The following is a 17,355-nucleotide window of genomic DNA, read 5'->3' on the forward strand; positions in this document are numbered from 1 at the left end:
TGGGTGATGCGACAGTCACATGATCTGAGAGTACTTACTAAGCCATTTTGGGTCGCGCCAGTGAATTAACGACCATCCCTCACCTGCACCCACCCTTCGACTCTTTGGCAGTCTTGAGGCCCCCCAAAACAAAGGCGGTCGGCCCCGAAATGGTGATATTAGAAGCTCTATACAGCTATCTTTTACAGAGTTTTAATTTGTATTAACGCCAGATGGAATTTTCTGCTTGATGAGTTTGATATGTGTGAACCGAAGTCTACTATTATTTATGCGCTTCATAAGCAAGAATGATTGAAGAAAGTTGCCTCGCCGCAAGCCAAAGAAGGAAAGTCTGGTTTATGAGATTATTATCTTCTGTTAAAAAAGATCGCCCGTGTACTGTTTGATATTGGACTAATAAGAGCTGGAGTGTCGTGCCAGATCTTGTTCTGTATCTTTTACTATTATCCTGTTATGAAGAGTCACCCTCCATTCGATTGTATGATAGATATCAGTTCCTTCCCAGTTATCAACCGTTGTATCCTAGTCTAGTATGGAATTTTGGTGTTCAGGTGGATTATGATGTAAAAGGGGAAAACTTCGACTTCTATGGTGGGAGGGGCTGGATCTGAACGGGGTACACTCGCGGCCAAAGTTCTCGGGGGCGGGGGCATATAAAGAGGACTGTTCCCACAGAGTGGAATCCTGAATTTGAGAAGCGGTCCCACTCGGGGAATTGAAAGTATTATTATCAAGGTAATAAATGCCACCGAGGAGCCTATTGTAAGAAGTCTTAAATGCCAGTCAAGAAGGTAAGACTTCCCAGTAACCAGAATATATAGAGTTAGATCTAAGAAGGGCTTCTGACAGGTTCAGGAAAATGACAAGCAGAGCCAAATGGGTTGTACTACTTATGCTGCAGGAGTGTGGTTGATAGCAATATGCTGATGGAGGGGCAACGAGCGGTGGAACTGTCAGGAACAAGTGGCCACATCTCTTGGGTTTTCCTTAGTCATTCTGGCTTTTTTGACCTTCGGACCGGGCCGATACCAAATCTGTGATGACTCGCCAAGATCCACATCTATTGATTCACAGAAGAAATTGTAAGATCATCCGATCCTTTAAATTATAGTTGTCATAAATGATCATCCTTTGCGGCTTTTCCTTGTCTTTGTAATGCTTACTGTCAGGAGATATCAAGCGTTATTGAGACCGCCTAAGTGTTTATCCGAGATGGTTCACTGATATTACCCGATTCACAGGGGTTTACGTGTTGTCACTGTTATACAGGCCTCAAGGGCTCAGTTGTTCTAGAAATCAGACTTCAATTCATCTCTTCGGATCCCTATAGTAATTTGTATGGCAGAGTGAAGTTGGTTTGGACCTGAAACTTACCCACCTAGTCCTTAAAGAAATTATTTATATCTAAACCCTTGACCATTCCCACAATACCTTTGTTGTGACTCGTGGCCTTAATATCATGGATCTCCTGACGGACCTCCTCACGGCTACTTTCATAATTAATGAGGCCAATAAGGAGCTTGCCCCCATTACTTATATTGATTTTAGTAATCTTTTGTCCGGTGCGTATGTGATGAGCTTCTGATAGTAAGTTTTCCAAAAATTTCCGCGAAAGATTGAGTGCTATATGTTGCTCTTGAAGTTGTTCAATAAGCTCAGAATGATCACTATCGTCTGTGTATTATGTGGTATTGGCCTGTTGTAATACTTTCTCTGTCTTCGTATTCTGTTCATCTATCTCTATTATTTTCTGGGAGATTGTAATTTCTGTCTCTCGCAGCCTGCTTTGTATTGTATCAGTAATTGTGTTTGATGTGGCTGTTGTCAATCTATTAACCAGGTAAGTATAACGCGGGCAGTAATTTGGAGCTACGCGTGTGTGTAAATAAGTATATATAGGACTGCCGTGCTGACTGCCGTGCTCATAGTAGATTTGCAGCAGCTGAGCTGCTTGCTGAGAGCCTTGATTGTTGCCTCCGCAAAAAGACTAATACGAACACGATCCCACCAGTGAATTTTCTCATTTGAGTGTTTTGTCCATTGCTTCAGCTTCGTACTAAAGTTGTCACAGGCCCTTGCGCAATTAGTAATGGCTAATTGCAACGCAGTCTTTGCTTTGAGTGTGAGTGCTTCAAGCTTTTTATCCCTTTGTGCATTGTCCAAAGTAATAAGAATCGTGTTTACTGCTGCCAGCTCATTTTTTAGATTAATAATGATGCCAGGCACATCTTTGATCGCATTGATAGTATAGATTAAAGTATTAATACTCTGTAATGCTGTATTGATGATACTTAGAGTACTAAGAGCCACGCTGAACGGATCTATTGTTGAAATAAGATCAGATGAAGATACCTTGCTAGAAGAGATTAATGAAGTTTAGGATTATGTTTTGGAATAATTGTATTGAGTAAGTAAAATTCAATCAATACGAAGAGATCCTGAGGTAAGAAGTCATTTGGTTCTGGGACATCGCAAGATATATTCTTAATTGCCGCGGCCTAAGAATCTTGGCCTACCCCGCTATTTGATCATGTGTTATTAATATCTGACTTGCCCGGTAGAGCTAGACATAGCTCTACTTTTAGATTCAGCCTTATAATGTCAGCGGAGTGGGCTGAATCATTGGTTCTTTTGACCCCAACTGTAAGAAAGATTGTGCTGGAATATGCAGCAGTAAATAAAGCACGCCAACATGCAGTTGGTTAAAGGGGGATTTAATGTCTGTGCTGGCCCCATTTGAAGTCCATGGTCTCCCGCACCTCAAGCAGACCAAATTTTCTAATCTTCTATTGATTAGTACTCTTTATTTTATTTAGCTACTTTTCCTTTATTGTGTTTGAGGATCCTAATACGATCGCCATGCCTAGTGGACTAATATTAAAGGGTCCTGTTACCCTGAATATATCTGAAGTGAGTGCTGAGAGTGGTGGTAAATTATTTGCAGGCTATGCAGATAATAGTATTAATAATATATTTCACGGTGGCAGCCATATCCACCAGCTTTCTGGTAGGGTTCCCTCTGGGAAAATGGATTTAAATAATAATTTTTGAGCCTCTAGAATGACCCGAAACTCCTGTAAGCCCGCTATCGACTGTTCTGTATTGAAGTGGTCCAGATTTTGTCAGCCGTGACATACTCCTGGCTCAAATTCGAGAAAAAAGCTTGGCCCCTGGGTCTAGGATAGCGCTCGTTGGCCTGGGTGGTATAGGGTTAGTGCAAAGCCGCCAGCGGGTAGTAGGTTTGCTAATGATTTGATTCAAAGGAAATCACAACTTGCCATAGAATTTTCCTACTAGATATGACGCCAATCGCCAGCGACATGGGTGCTCTGGATCTATGCAAGTAATATTACCTGGTATAAACAAAGTCTTCGGGACATTGCAGACCAGGTGAAAATACTGGACCGTCAGAATCTACAGGTCAATATATATAAACTTATCGAAGATTGGCTCCGAGACAGGAAAAGAGATAACTGGATCCTTATTCTTGACAATATTAATAACTATAACTTCCTTACCACACCGCCTACAAGCCTGAGGGATACAGTCAACAGCCAAGCTAATACTCCAGTAAAACCACTATTGCAATATTTCCCCTAAAGCGAGAGTGGCTTAATGATTATAACAAGTTGGTCTAAAGATATAGCATCAAGAATTGTTCATTACAAGGATATTATTGATATTGAATTTATGAGTAAATCTGAGGCCGTGGAGCTTCTGCAAAAAAAATCCCGACTACAAGAAGAGGATGAAAAAGCCAGTGAATTGGTGGAGGAATTTGAATTTATGCCACTGGCAATTATCCAGGCAGCAGCCTATATCTATTGTCAAGGGCCCTGATGCTTGATATCTCAGTACTTGGAAAGATTTCGGGAGAATTATAAGAAAGTAATTAAATTTCTTGAATATGAACCAGAGTATCACTACTGTGACTGGAAGGCAAGGAGCTCTATCCTGGCGATATAGTAAATATCCTTTGAGTATATTTGAAAAGCAAGACAGTCAGCAGCAGATTTACTCTCTCTGATAAGCTTTTTTGACTGACAGGGGATTCCAGAGGACCTTCTCTGAGTGAACTATGAGACGAAGAAAAGCTACTTGAGTTCTACAAAGACCATGAAGGACTTGAGTGATAAAGACACAGATAGTATATCTGAATCTGATACAGATGATAGCTTTCAGTGGGATATTATAACACTAAGAGACTATTTATTTATATCTGTCAGTGAGGATAATGATATTTTGACAATGCATCAGCTTGTACAACTGGCTGCTCGCTCCTGGTTAAAATTAAGGAAATAACTGGAGCAATGGAATGGAAAGTTTATCAGTACCCTGTGCCGGGAGTTTCCAACTGGTGAGTACCAGAATTGGGAAAGATGTTGGCAGCTTTTTCCACATGTTAGGTCGGTAATGTCACAACAACCAAAATCAGAAGTCTGTCTGATATAATGGGCTGTGCTACTATACAGAGGTGTACAGTATGCATTAGTAAGTGGTAACATGACAGATGTAATGAATATAGCTTCAAAGTCCAGAGAGCAAAGAGTAAAAATATTAGAGATGGAGGATGAAGACACTCTTACAAGCACTCTGATATTAGCGGATGCATACAGTCGGGAAGGGCACTGGAAGGGGGCCGAGCAGCTTGGGGTGCAGGTAATAGAGATGAGCAAGATAAAGCTTGGTAAGGACTATCCTATTATGCTGACCAGTATGGCCAACCTGGCATCAACATACTGGAACCAGGGCCGGTGAGAGAAGGCTGAGCAGCTTTTTGTGCGGGTGATGGAGACAAGCAAGATAAAACTTGGCAAGGATTACTTCTCTACGCTGACCAGTATGGCCAATCTGGCATTAATATACTGGAACCAGGGCCGGTGGGAGAAGGCCGAGCAGCTTTTTATATGGGTGATGGAGACAAATAAGATAAAACTTGGTGAGGACTATCTCTTTATACTAACCAGTATGGCCAACCTGGCATCAATATACAGGAACCAGGACTGGTGGGAGAAAGCTGAGCAGCTTGAGATGCAGGTGATGGAGATATACAAGATAAAGCTTGGCGAGGATCATCCCGACACGCTGACTAGTATGGCCAACCTGGTATTAACATACAGGAACCAGGGCTGGTGGGAGAAAGCTGAATAGCTTGACGTGCAGGTGATAGAGACAGGCAAGATAAAACTTGGTGAGGACTACCCCTCTACGCTGACTAGTATAGCCAACCTGGCATTAACATACAGGAACCAGGGCCGGTGGGAGAAGACTGAGCAGCTTTTTGTACAGGTAATAAAGACGTGCAAGATAAAGCTTGGCAAGGACCACCCCTCTACGCTGACCAGTATGGCCAACCTGGCATCAACATACAGGAACCAGGGCTGGTGGGAGAAGGCTGAGCAGCTTGAGATACAGGTAATAGAGACACGCAAGATAAAACTTGGCAAGGATCACCCTGATATGCTGACCAGTATGGCCAACCTGGCATCAATATATAGGAACCAGGACCGGTGGGAGAAAGCTAAGTAGCTTGACGTACAGGTGATGGAGACACGCAAGATAAAACTTGGCGAGGACCACCCCTCTACACTGACCAGTATGGCCAACCTGGCATCAACATACAGGAACCAGGGCCGGTGGGAGAAGGCCGAGCAGCTTGAGATACAGGTGATAGAGACAAGCAAGATAAAGCTTGGCGAGGACCACCCCTCTACACTGACCAGTATGGCCAACCTGGCATCAACATACAGGAACCAGGGCCGGTGGGAGAAGGCCGAGCAGCTTGAGATACAGGTGATGGAGACAAGCAAGATAAAGCTTGGCGAGGACCACCCCTTTACACTGACCAGTATGGCCAATCTTGCTTTTACCTGGAAATCTTTAGGTCAGTATGCTGCTGCTCTTGAGTTACTCAAAGTGTCATTAGCGAAGCAGAAACAAGTTCTAGGACTTGATCATCCCGACATTTCGTCAAATCTACAGACCTTGCAGCAATGGGAGACCGAGGAATTTGGCACCAACAGGTAAACTGGAAGGATTCCATTTGATCTGTTTGACGTGTTTGTTAAATTTGTTCTCTATAGAGGATCTCGAAATTGGCTTGACCAACAAACACACCCTGAATGTTTTTCGGAGCCACTGCCAAGATATTAGCTCGGGTAGACTATTGAGCGGGATGGTGTAATTTTAGTAAAAGTTGTATACTGAACAGACTGTGTTTCAGACAACCCATAACTTTCATACGGCCTGCTCAATAAGATAATGACGCTAGTGTTTTGGCAGTAAGATTCGGAGCGATTGTAATAGGTTTGTTGGTCAAGCCAAATTTGAGATCGCCTGTAAAGCTTTCTGCAGCAGAGACGGTTGCCTTATTTTCTCTTTTCTTTCCTTAGTTTAGTGTTCTAGTCTTTGACGCAACGAATGAAATAATGAGATCACTCCCTGAGGCCCTCACATTAATAATGAACATGTCGAGCTTCCTCTTTTTCTCAATGTATAGGTCTTAGTAGACTTTTGTTATATACAACTACTGTGATAGGTTTAAATCTAGGATTGTCATATTCAACTAATCTGATCTAGGCAGCTCACAATGACAGTATCAAACATTAGGAAGATAGTAGGATCTGATAGCACGTCAGCTGCAAACAATCAGCAAACCACATGACCTTAGACATTCACTCTCATCTTATTCATACTCATCACATATACAAATGTTTCGACATAGCCGCAAGCTGGCCTTAGGCTCGCGGGATAAGACTATTAAAATCTGGCACCCAGCCACGGACGTTGAGCAGGGTACACTAACCGGCCTTTCCAGCACGGTCAATTCGGTGGTCAACCAATCTACTCCCAATTATCCTATATGTGTCGCGAACTCTTTGGTCTCTCTATGAGGTAAAAGGGCTCTGTGGCTTCCTACTGACTATTGTTTTTTATATATGATTTGCTATTAAGGATACTACGATTGCCCTTGAGTTCACAGATGGGCACGTTGCAATCATAAGGTTTGATTTCCATTAGGAGAATATTCTTTAGTCTCTACAACAGTCTCTTAGTTTCTATAATCTGTATAAAAGAATAGCCTGGAATGTGGAACACCCATTTACTATTACTTCCCACAAAAGAACCGTCCCTCGGTTTTTGGAATCTTTATTGCTACTTCTACTAGTCGAGATGTTTATAGATTACCGTACTAAGTACATGTCCTTACCGTACACTGTTATGTTATAAAACACTATTATTCCATCCGGTTCCAGATTAGGTCTAGCGTTGTTTCATCTTGGGGTTGCTGGAACAATCAAAGAGTGTAGGTAGTGACACCAGTATGCGGAAGCCCTGTACTTGCTGCACACCTTTTTCGTGATAACGATCAATTTTCCCGACTATCTGCAAGTGCTCAGACTCGGCTGTCTCCTAAATTCCTCAATAAGTGGCAGGAAATTGATATTCTGAAGTTTCTACCTGATGCCATCGGGGGTATGTACCCGTTCTATCTCTGACTGGATTGTCTGACCATTGACAGACGATTTAGCGGGTCGTATCGAAGTACTTCAGCAAAAAATATTGTGTGAAATGCAATCCGTTGAAGAGTCTCTGAAGGATAACCAACGGGGATATGAGATGCAAGGGCTGGTTTGTGTACGCTGTGGAAGAACTCATCCTGTTTCAGCGGGAAAGTGCCATGCCTGCCGCAATGACCAGCTCTACACCAAACATTGCACCGGTGAGCACCGCGTGGCAGAATATTTCTCAGCCTTAAGGAAATCTGAGCTCTGGCCTTCTGTGCACCCGTTTCGAACGTGTTCTGCAGAGACCATTGCCTTGCGTATTTCTCGTGCAAAAGTAAACTTGAGACATAACTGCGGTGCTGGTAACGTTTGCCCTCTCGAACTGGAACTAGATATGCTGGCTCAGAAAGTGGACATGATCTTGAGAAAGCTTAAAGGATTCAAGCTCTATCCCCTTTGTCGAGAGGATCTCTAGCGAGCTTGGTGAATGCCCTATTGTAAAAAAGGTCAATTACTGTGATGTTTGTCAAGGGTGCCTGTAGTTTTCCCGCATGGATTGTCCGTGTCTATTGCTTTACCGCTTCATTATGGCTTTAGAAGCAAATGGCAGCGAAAGTTAAATATCTCCACAATATTCAATGCCGACGTGAAAGCATCGTCGGCAGTATTTAATATAAGGTTATAACAGGAGGCTCCTTATTTAAGTAGCAAACAACATGCTACACAGAGGCCTTCCGTCTTAAATCTACCAATATTGGGTAGACTTCATAGAAAGCATATACAGTTTAGCTATCCCGTCCCAGTATATGTAAGATAAAATTCTCGTGGGTTGCTTCGAGCCTGCCAAACAACAAGAAGATCGAGGAAGAGGACATCCCGCGGATCGAGGAATGGGCGCGATGAATAGATACATCCTTTGCCGCCGAAAAGACTGAGCTGATCCACTTGACCCGGCGTAAAACGGCCCATTGAACAGGACAAACCCTTTTGAACGGCCAGGTCATCAAGCCAGCCGATACAGCCAAGGTCTTGGGAGTCATCTTCGACAAAGAGATACAATGGAAGGAACATGTCCAGGAAGCAGTTAAACAAGCAACTAAAGTCAGCCTGGCCCTAAGTGGGCTAAGATACTTGCAAGCAGAACAGATACACCAACTCTACCAAGCCTGTATCACACCGGTGGTTGACTATGCATCCAGCATCTGCCACAACCCGCTTTAGAATAAAATGCACCTGAGACTCCTGCGGACAGTCCCACGAGCTCCTCTGATCCGAATACTCTTAGCCTTCCGCACCGTATCCACAGCCGCACTCGAAGTGGAAGCTTACATACTACCGACCCACCTGCGGCTCAAACAGCGGGCGCAGACCGTGATCGCCCGCTTCAGCACCCTACCAGCGGACCACCCAGTCCATGAGGTGATAGCCCGAGCGAGGGCACGGAGTACACACACTGGGACTAGCCAGCGTTTCCAACAATGCGAACGATGGACCTCAGCCGCCTGCAAGCCCTGGGAATCATCGATCCCAAACCGCTAGCACCATGGTGGACTCCGTCGTTCACGGAAATCGACATTGAGCCAGATCCGGAAAAGGCCAAAGCCAGTGCTCTGACAAGGCAAGCGATGACTGAAATTGCTGTCTTCTCCAACGCTTCCGGACAACTGGGCGCAGCAGCAGTAGCCCTAGACCACAACCAACAGATTATAGGATCCTGACAGATCAGTATCGGTACAATGGATTACTGGTCAGTATATGCGGCAGAGCTCATGGCAACCTACTACGCCATCGGGCTGGTATTCCAACTAGCACAGAAAAGTCCAGCTGCTGCAACAATGACCCGAGGCCCAGCCACCATCCTCAGCGATAGCATGTCAGCGCTGCAGATGATCGCGAACTCATGGAACAAGTCCGGCCAGCGCATTATCCAAGCCATCTACCAGTCGGCGAGAGAGCTGAACGCATGTAGAATCCCACTGCGACTACAATGGGTCCCGGGACACTGCGGCGACCCCGGCAATGACACCACAGACCACTTAGCTAAGGAGGCAGTTGGCCTGGAAAAGAAGCACCCCTTCCAACGCCTTCTCTCGCGCGAGAAAGGACATATCCGCAACAAGATCAGCAAAGATTGTGAACATAAGTGGAGGGCCTCCCCAAAGGGAGGACACCTCCGTCAGATTGATCAAGGCCTGCCCGCAAGCCGCACACGCCGGCTATACGGCTCATTTCCCCGGAATCGAGCCTACCTCCTCACGCAGCTCCGAACCGGTCACTCATGGCTCGCGACACACAGCAAGCGGCACGGATTTCAAGACCACGCACAATGCGAGTGGGGAGAAATAGAGACAGTGGTCCATGTACTGCTTGACTGCCCGCAACTGAAGGGGCTGCGCCAAGGCATGCGGCAGAAGATTGGGATAGCGTTCAATAACATCTTAGAGATGCTGGGAGGAGCAGGTCAAGATAAGAAAGGTAGGTTGGAAGATGCTCCGCCAGACAGTAGCATTCTCACAGCGGTACTGGACTTTGCAGAGGCATCGCAGAGATTTCGAAGTCGCGCGCCATGAGGCCGGCAGAACACAACCCCAGGCACTAGCCACCACAGACCTTGACGAGGCTCCAAGTTCGTAAGTAATAGTCTACGGTTTACAGATGTACATAGAGGATAGACCTAGTGGTACCCTGCATATCGCTCAGGCGAGGGGTCAGCGTATGAACAGAAAAAAAAAAAAAAAAAAAAAACTGTATATGCATGGCCCACTTGAGGTCAATAAGAACGAGCCTTTACACTTTAGTCAACGTAATCAATGGTTGGAGGGGCCATCCTGTAATACTATATAACATATTTTTTTTTATTTAACATATCTATTTGAGAACTCCAGGAGACTTGATTCTTGATATATAGATTTTAAATGATATAAAGAATCTCTATATCCCTTAAACGAATCTTTATAGCTACACAAAGTAGTAATTCATATAAAATACCTGTATTTTACTTGTATTGTATAAATATTTGATACATCCTATGAAATAAAATCCTTGAATATCTGAATACATTATGCTAAAAAAAAAAAAAAAAAAAAAAAAAAACTTTGTATATTTAATCTATATACAGAGTCAGAGCCTCTCAAACATTGTATTGATTGAGATATTATAGAACTAAAAAGGTATCTTTCATTTGGGATAGCAGGATGGCCCGCCCAGCCGTCCGTCCAACCGTTGATTTAGTATCTGACCTACTTAGTATTCTATCCATCCAAATCAAAAAGGTTTCCTGACCTTTCTTCCTTGCCGCAACATCTGCGATTGTCAATATATAGGACGAACATCCTTAGGTTATATAGTAAGTGATCCCTTATGTGATCCCTTCAGTAATACTGTGTTGGTAGTGATTCAGTCTAATACAATAGATCTTGAGAATAATTAGAAACCCATATTGCCATAAGATCTGTTTCAGGTCTTAGCGAATAGCATTCAGTGAAGCGCCCAATCATCTTAGACCACGTAACACGGTCCTCGAACACCAAATCCCACGCGCATGTGCAGCTGCAACGCGGTTCCAGCTAATCTAGAAATGCCGGAACTTTCACTTAGAGCAGATTTGTTAACACGGGTTGGGCACCCTAATGTCTTTTTGTTGTTGTTTAAAAATGCGGGGTAGCTACAACCAAGATAATATTAAGTAGGCCTTACCTTCCCCCTCTAGATTGAAAAACGCTCATTTGACCCAACCTTTCACGAACATAGCCTTTCCATGCCCCAAGCCTGCTGAATAGTCTATCATGGCTGAACGTGGGTACGATGACTTTGACGACTTCGACGACGGCCTCGATGAGATTGGTATTTGTTACGGCCCCCCAATGACAGATCTGCAAACTACTCCCCTCCATGTCGCTGTCCAAAGAAAAAACATTTCTGAAACCAAGGGGCTCCTAAGATCTGGGGCGAATGTCAATGCGTGTGATGGTCAGGGCAGAAGTGTTCTGCAGGTGGCTGTCCTAGAAGATAACAATGAAGAAATGATACGGCTTCTCCTTAAATATGGGGCTGATGTAACGGGTTCCAGCGGCCCCCACGGCAATGCTTTGGATCATGCAGTACGCGCAAAACTAAATATAATGCAAACATTGCTGGACCATGTCGCATCTCAAGGGGATGACCGTCATGCGGCTTTAAACAGTGCTCTGTACTACGCCTCCGAGAAAGGTCGGGCAGAAACTGTTACATTGCTCTTATCTCGAGGTGCGGACCCCAGTGCAAGAGGTCTCGAGTATGGGAGCGCAATCCAGGCAGCGGCTCATTTTAGGAGTAAAGAAGTGGTACAAGCTCTTCCGGATGCCGGTGCTCAGGTCAACACTCAAGGAGGATATCATGGTAATGCGTTGCAAGCCGCGGCCATGTATGGACGAGTATGCTTGGTACAAATGTTACTGAATGCTGGCGCAGACGTCAATGCTCGTGGGGGTATCTATGGAAATGCTTTGACAGCAGCTACAAGACGAAAGAACACAGAGGTTGTCAACATTCTTCTGCAAGCTGGCGCAAAAGATGACTTGAGCGAGAGCGAGGGATTGGGTGGATCTGACATGACTGAAGACATAGGTGGTGACTTGTTTGATTATGCATATCATTAGTTCCTGTATTGCTCTCACCACTGATCGATGCGCATAGGGAATGAGGTCATAGCTTCCTGCATCCCATCTATGCGACGATTGGGGCATAATCATTATTAACATCAATACTATTCGTTTTACTGAGGCATATTTTTGCCCGTCGCAGCTCGCGGGACTAAAGCAGATAACGATCTGGTCTTCGCTCATTAGTTGACTGATGTTGCTCATATAATACACCGTCCCCAATCAATCGTTAGCGTTTCTTCGTAAAATCCGGGTAATAAGTCTACATATACGTAACTATAAAGACGAATAGAGAATCAGGCCTCCAAGCATGAGTAGCAGTCTATGATATTTCAGCTGAGCCTGTGTACCCAGCGGTCCAGTATCCAGCAGTAATTTAGAATTAGTATCTTCCGCACATCTCCAAATGTGGCAATATGCTTGTGCTACAGATTGAGCATCTTATTACCTTGCATATCTGTTTTGCTATTTGACCTCAAGATGAGTGCAGCCTCCGGACTAGGAAAGAATAGTGCTTGAAGATCAAAATTACCTCTCTTGATAGAAGAAAAAGAAGACGCCACGACATTACGTGATGTTGCCTTCATATGCCAGAGTAAGATGCTCATTAGGGAGAAAGTTCGTGGTAACGTTATCAGATATGAGTGGGTTTGGGCTCAGGCAATGAGGGACTGGTAATTGTCATTGGGAATGTGGTGGTAGATCTTGGTGTATGCAGTTGTATTTAATAGCTATGGAAGCACAAAGCAATGACCTAGCTATCCCTATGTTTAATGCCACATAGAAGGGTGAGACCACATTAAAGAAATATCCATGATTTTTGCGGTAATACACTGATACCTGAGATCCCACACAGCCAAGTCCTATAAGTCCTTCGGCTATAGAGCTGCGTAGGTGGAGGATATGCTTGAGGAGTCTGCCCACGCTGAGGAATTAGTTCTTACTGTTTCCAGCCTTCACTCGGTTCTCAGGGGAAAATGATCCATAAAAAACTGAGGGCTATAGGACGGGGGCCATGGCTCACATGAGTTGCTTTCGAAAGGTGTCAGGCTTGTACCTGCACCGTTGCTTGACTGAAGGAATGACTGAACGTGGTATTGTACGGGGTGATACAGATGAAACTGAACAACAGCCAATAAATCGAATGTTTACTTGTAAGGCATTTCCAGAGTTTATGTAGCAGCCGAGACAGTAAAATTGTCATATGACATCAGTATTGCGCTGGCATTGTCTACACCCGAAAGTTCGTTACAACCAAGCATCCAATCATTTTTCAGTCACACTCAGCATGCTGTTTAGGTGGCCTCTTCTTGTTCTTGTTCTTCTTCTTTTTAGTTTCTGATCCTCGAAAGCCCCAACCCCAATCACCATTGTCTTCGTGATGTAGTGAACTTCGGAGTTGGCCATTTCGCAATCAACTGGAAGGAGCTCGATTGCGGGCTCACCACACGGGCAGTTCCGATCAGAAGCGGATAAACATGAGATATTCGCAGCGCTATGTTCTTTAGACAGCGCTTTAAACCATTTTTCTCCGTTGTGGTCATCGGTAGGCTCGGATTGGGTAACTGGAAACGATTGTTCACGCGAAGACTCGCCATCATCCTTCGTTTCACTACCGCCGCCGGTAAATCTAAGAATGTTTCGCAAGCGTGAGGTCTCGGTGGTAAAGACTTTGACTATAATCTTCACTACAGCTTTGCTGAATGCTGGATCATTCACAATCTCCTTATAGAAGTCGTCCAGCTGTAATATTGTCTCATCCTCCGCAAAGCTGCTAGAAAGCTTAGAGTCTAGATAGTGATGAAACCATTCTTCATTCTCAGGCAATCTCGAAAATATCGACCGGGCTCCTTGAAGGATCTGGAAAATCAACAGGGCTTCGCTGAGAGTCATAATGTACTTTTGGGCAAGCGCGTCGAGGTCGTCTATCTCGTGCTTCCTGGCGGCTTAGTAAATCTGGACGCTTCTCTCATATTCACGTTTAACGTTGTGTGGCTCTTTTTGGGTTTCCGCGCAAAAGACCGTTTCATATTCCCTTTTATATAGGAAATGTAGGATGGTGTGGCCAACATCCGCGTCGATATCTCCAATTAGAATACGTGAACACCGAGACTGTCTGGCTTGGACTAGCAGATGCCCTGGTATATAATTTTCCGGAATGGAGTAGTTCTTGTTTCCGACGGTAATGATGATGATCCTTGATTGTTTATTAGGACTACAATAGAGACAAGGGGATTAGCACGCATCATCAGAGACATAGTTGTCTTCCGATAATTTTGACTGGTCGTAATCAATTGCTGAGCTCCTCGAGAAAGCCATGGGTACTTTTGCCTCAAATATTGAGCTCCTTTCGTTCATGGTTGGTTGGAAGATTGGTCATGAATAGGAAAGAAGATAAAATTTGAGAAGAGCTCCAAAGTAAAGGATTCGAAATCAACCAAACCCCCGTAGAGGCCAACTCATTGTAGTCACAGAATTTTAGGAGAATAAGGGTTATGGTCGTCTCATTTATTCAACCCAGTGCTAAGACCTCTCCCCGAGGATCACACTGGAGAATATTGCGATGACACGGAGCGAAGAATGCGACCGGGTGTCTTCTAATAGGTTGCCTTGATGTGGACATGCCATCCGAGCAATAGGCACCCCTTGCATGCCAGCCTTGCTAATATCCTTAAAGAGAGTGTATGTGATTACAATTTTCAGTATACTGAATTGAAGCAAATGAAGGCTGAAGGGTGTTTATTGTAAGTACTACTTAAGTGGTATATGAAAGAGCTATCTCTATTCAGTAATCAAAACACCTCGCCAAAACCTGCTGAACTGGCAGCCATACTTATAGATCTCAATCTTCTGCTAGTTCAAAACAGAGGGAATGCTAAATTAGAATGCTTGCAACCAAATTCTTGGCCTGAAAGTGACAAGGGTATGCGAAATATATATCCTCCATGTAATGTAATTATATCTTAACATATTATTGCTGTCGAGACCACATACGTGCTCTACAGGATTTCATTGATATTTTGTCACACTCAAATGAGTTGTGAACAAGACGAGTCGACTAATGTGTGCGGTGCGTAAGCATATATTGGAGGTAAAGATCGTAATGATGGAATAGCGTGATCACTATTCCTGACCAATTGAGATCAAGTAAAACGAGATGTCACCGCAGAAGATCATGTTCTAAATAGAGAACGATGGAAAGATCCATGATCTAGCAGAGCTGTTGTGCTTATGCTAGTGACCATATCTGTCTTCCGACCATTTAGCAGAGTACTGGATAAATGGGTATTTTGGTTGTGTAGTCCACCATGGTGGAAACAATGCTGGCCCCAGAGACAATATCATGCGGGAGCTCAAGGTCGGGAACTCTTTAAGGAGATCATGAAATGGGCCTTGTACCCGGAGCTTTTCTAAACAATATGCAGCGTACTGAGCCAACCAGTCTAACAATTTATCGTGTGGCGGGAGCCCGAGGAAAGAGAACCGTAAAGCATCAATTACTGCGAGTTGTGTGTCGAGACTGTTCGGTTTGTCCAAGTCCGTTATGCAAGCAGTCACTTTTTCATAAGCCAGCTGTTGAAGATCGGGAACAATGTAAGTCTCAGAAAATATGTATAGACGGATATGGACAAGAAGGGGGTGGTTCTCTGACATCAAGTCAGTTTCGGGAGTTGTGTTTTCAGGCTTCTCGTCAATATCCGTCTCCGTGCCTTCCAGCAAAATTGGAGTCTGTCCAATGTTGGTTCCGCTGATTGCGGCGGGATAATCGCCTCGGTATGCCCATTCGATAAATCGCGCAATTGTACCCTCCGCCACGTCTTCAAATACATACACGCCGCTCTGGCCTTCCTTGAGATTACTGTCCAAGGCTGCAATCAATGGTGAGGACTTGGAGTGAAGCAGCGTTCGATGGATCCTAAACGAACGTCCCGTTTGACCAACTTGAAGGGAAACAGGATCGGAGTCTAGAAAACTGATTCAGGTCAACGTCTACTACAAATGCGCTTTGTAAGAAGGAGTAGCTCACTCAAGATACGGTAATTCTCGTGCTTCCCTCATTATACTATTCGTTTCATCAAGGGGCGAGTTTTGACGAGGGGTGGACAGCAAATCTTCATTCAAGGTTTCAATTTCCGAAAAGACGATCGGACTGAGCAGATGTGGTGGTCTTTGTTTCCTTTTCTTTTTTCCTGCCATAGCTTTTCTAGTCGGATGGGAGGATGGAAGATCTCTAGACTTGTACCATCTTAGTGCAGAATGGTGGATATGTGTCGCAGCACGATTGGTGGAGAAATATGAGTGATGAGTTAGATGTACTGCCTGTATGGGGCTAGGCAGGAATCACGTATATATTGCAGTAGGTATTCTGTAGAGACTCTTAACACTCATCTTTTTCACGACACCAGGCTAGTCGCGTCGCATACTTGGGCAAAGAAAGTCTGAAATTGCACTGCATCTAGCTATGGAAGCAACCCTCGCTTCACATAATCCCCACCATGGTTCCTCTCACCGTGATAGTGCATAATAATTCTCGGTGTTTCAACCATGGAGATCGCGTGGCTTTACTCATAATGTCTATCAGCCGAATGGCCCTTAGGGCTGCTTCATTTTTCATTATCGACCATATCCATGTTGTATATACTGTAATCGCTCGCAATATCCTGTCTAGAGTGCCTTTATGGGCTAAATATGTCCCCTGCAAACTCTTTGGAAGTACCCGTCCGTCTGACGCAGACGGTTGCGTCCTTGATAGCTCGCCTTTTGGAGAGACAAGCTCAAAATATTCGACGTTATCCAAGCAATTTTTAGATCATAACTTCGTAACCCACGTTGAAAAAATATAAAGTAGATAAAGCTAAGTCTTGTCCGAAAAGAGTATAAGGGTTACACTAGAAGTGCTCATTTAGTTAAATCGCGAAGCACCAGAAACGGGAAATGTAATTTCCTATCACTGTGAGCTGATTAGCGCCCCTAATGCAAGCTGTATATCAACTGACCTGCGTCGTATTCTAAACAGAAATCGAGCAATACGTAGATCCCTATAGAGCCAATCAAGTACTGGGAACGATGCACGCCCTGGTATGTAGATATTAGAGCGGAAAGGTCTGTGCTCTCGTACGATAAGCTGCAGCGCCACAACCCAGCTTGGACGACACATAACGATATCAGCCAAATACGTTGAGGGGTTTCGACGGAAAGGTATGTGT

The 17,355-nt window shown here is 44.3% G+C and overlaps 6 protein-coding genes across 6 annotated transcripts; 3 read left to right on the forward strand and 3 right to left on the reverse strand.

The window, feature by feature from the left end:
• Positions 1-1,869: 1,869 nt before the first annotated feature.
• BO87DRAFT_322525 (uncharacterized protein) lies at positions 1,870-2,325 on the reverse strand (the record flags this gene model as incomplete). Its single annotated transcript, XM_025619979.1, has 1 exon — positions 1,870-2,325. A coding segment is annotated over one exon (456 nt), but the record flags the coding sequence as incomplete, so codon positions are not given.
• Positions 2,326-4,668: 2,343 nt separating this feature from the next.
• On the forward strand, positions 4,669-6,027 carry BO87DRAFT_402348 (TPR-like protein; the record flags this gene model as incomplete). Its single annotated transcript, XM_025625679.1, has 6 exons — positions 4,669-4,754; positions 4,800-5,106; positions 5,164-5,289; positions 5,323-5,415; positions 5,449-5,525; positions 5,598-6,027. The coding sequence occupies 6 exons, from the start codon at positions 4,669-4,671 to the stop codon at positions 6,025-6,027; spliced, it is 1,119 nt and encodes a 372-aa protein (XP_025473781.1).
• A 1,301-nt stretch (positions 6,028-7,328) lies between these two features.
• Positions 7,329-7,983, forward strand: BO87DRAFT_322528 (uncharacterized protein; the record flags this gene model as incomplete). The annotated part of the gene is made up of 2 exons (XM_025619980.1): positions 7,329-7,476; positions 7,523-7,983. Coding segments are annotated over 2 exons (609 nt in total), but the record flags the coding sequence as incomplete, so codon positions are not given.
• A 3,817-nt stretch (positions 7,984-11,800) lies between these two features.
• On the forward strand, positions 11,801-12,064 carry BO87DRAFT_267957 (ankyrin repeat domain-containing protein; the record flags this gene model as incomplete). Its single annotated transcript, XM_025618898.1, has 1 exon — positions 11,801-12,064. A coding segment is annotated over one exon (264 nt), but the record flags the coding sequence as incomplete, so codon positions are not given.
• Positions 12,065-13,358: 1,294 nt separating this feature from the next.
• Positions 13,359-14,467, reverse strand: BO87DRAFT_452313 (uncharacterized protein; the record flags this gene model as incomplete). The annotated part of the gene is made up of 4 exons (XM_025628496.1): positions 13,359-13,379; positions 13,517-14,094; positions 14,128-14,363; positions 14,430-14,467. 4 exons carry the CDS (start codon positions 14,465-14,467, stop codon positions 13,359-13,361), a joined length of 873 nt encoding a protein of 290 aa, XP_025473784.1.
• Positions 14,468-15,382: 915 nt separating this feature from the next.
• On the reverse strand, positions 15,383-16,718 carry BO87DRAFT_411345 (BTB/POZ domain-containing protein; the record flags this gene model as incomplete). Its single annotated transcript, XM_025626435.1, has 3 exons — positions 15,383-16,121; positions 16,176-16,468; positions 16,659-16,718. The coding sequence occupies 3 exons, from the start codon at positions 16,716-16,718 to the stop codon at positions 15,383-15,385; spliced, it is 1,092 nt and encodes a 363-aa protein (XP_025473785.1).
• Positions 16,719-17,355: the final 637 nt, after the last annotated feature.

Source organism: Aspergillus neoniger, assembly GCF_003184625.1.
Source record: "Aspergillus neoniger CBS 115656 unplaced genomic scaffold BO87scaffold_78, whole genome shotgun sequence".
Taxonomy (NCBI): Eukaryota; Fungi; Ascomycota; class Eurotiomycetes; order Eurotiales; family Aspergillaceae; genus Aspergillus; species Aspergillus neoniger.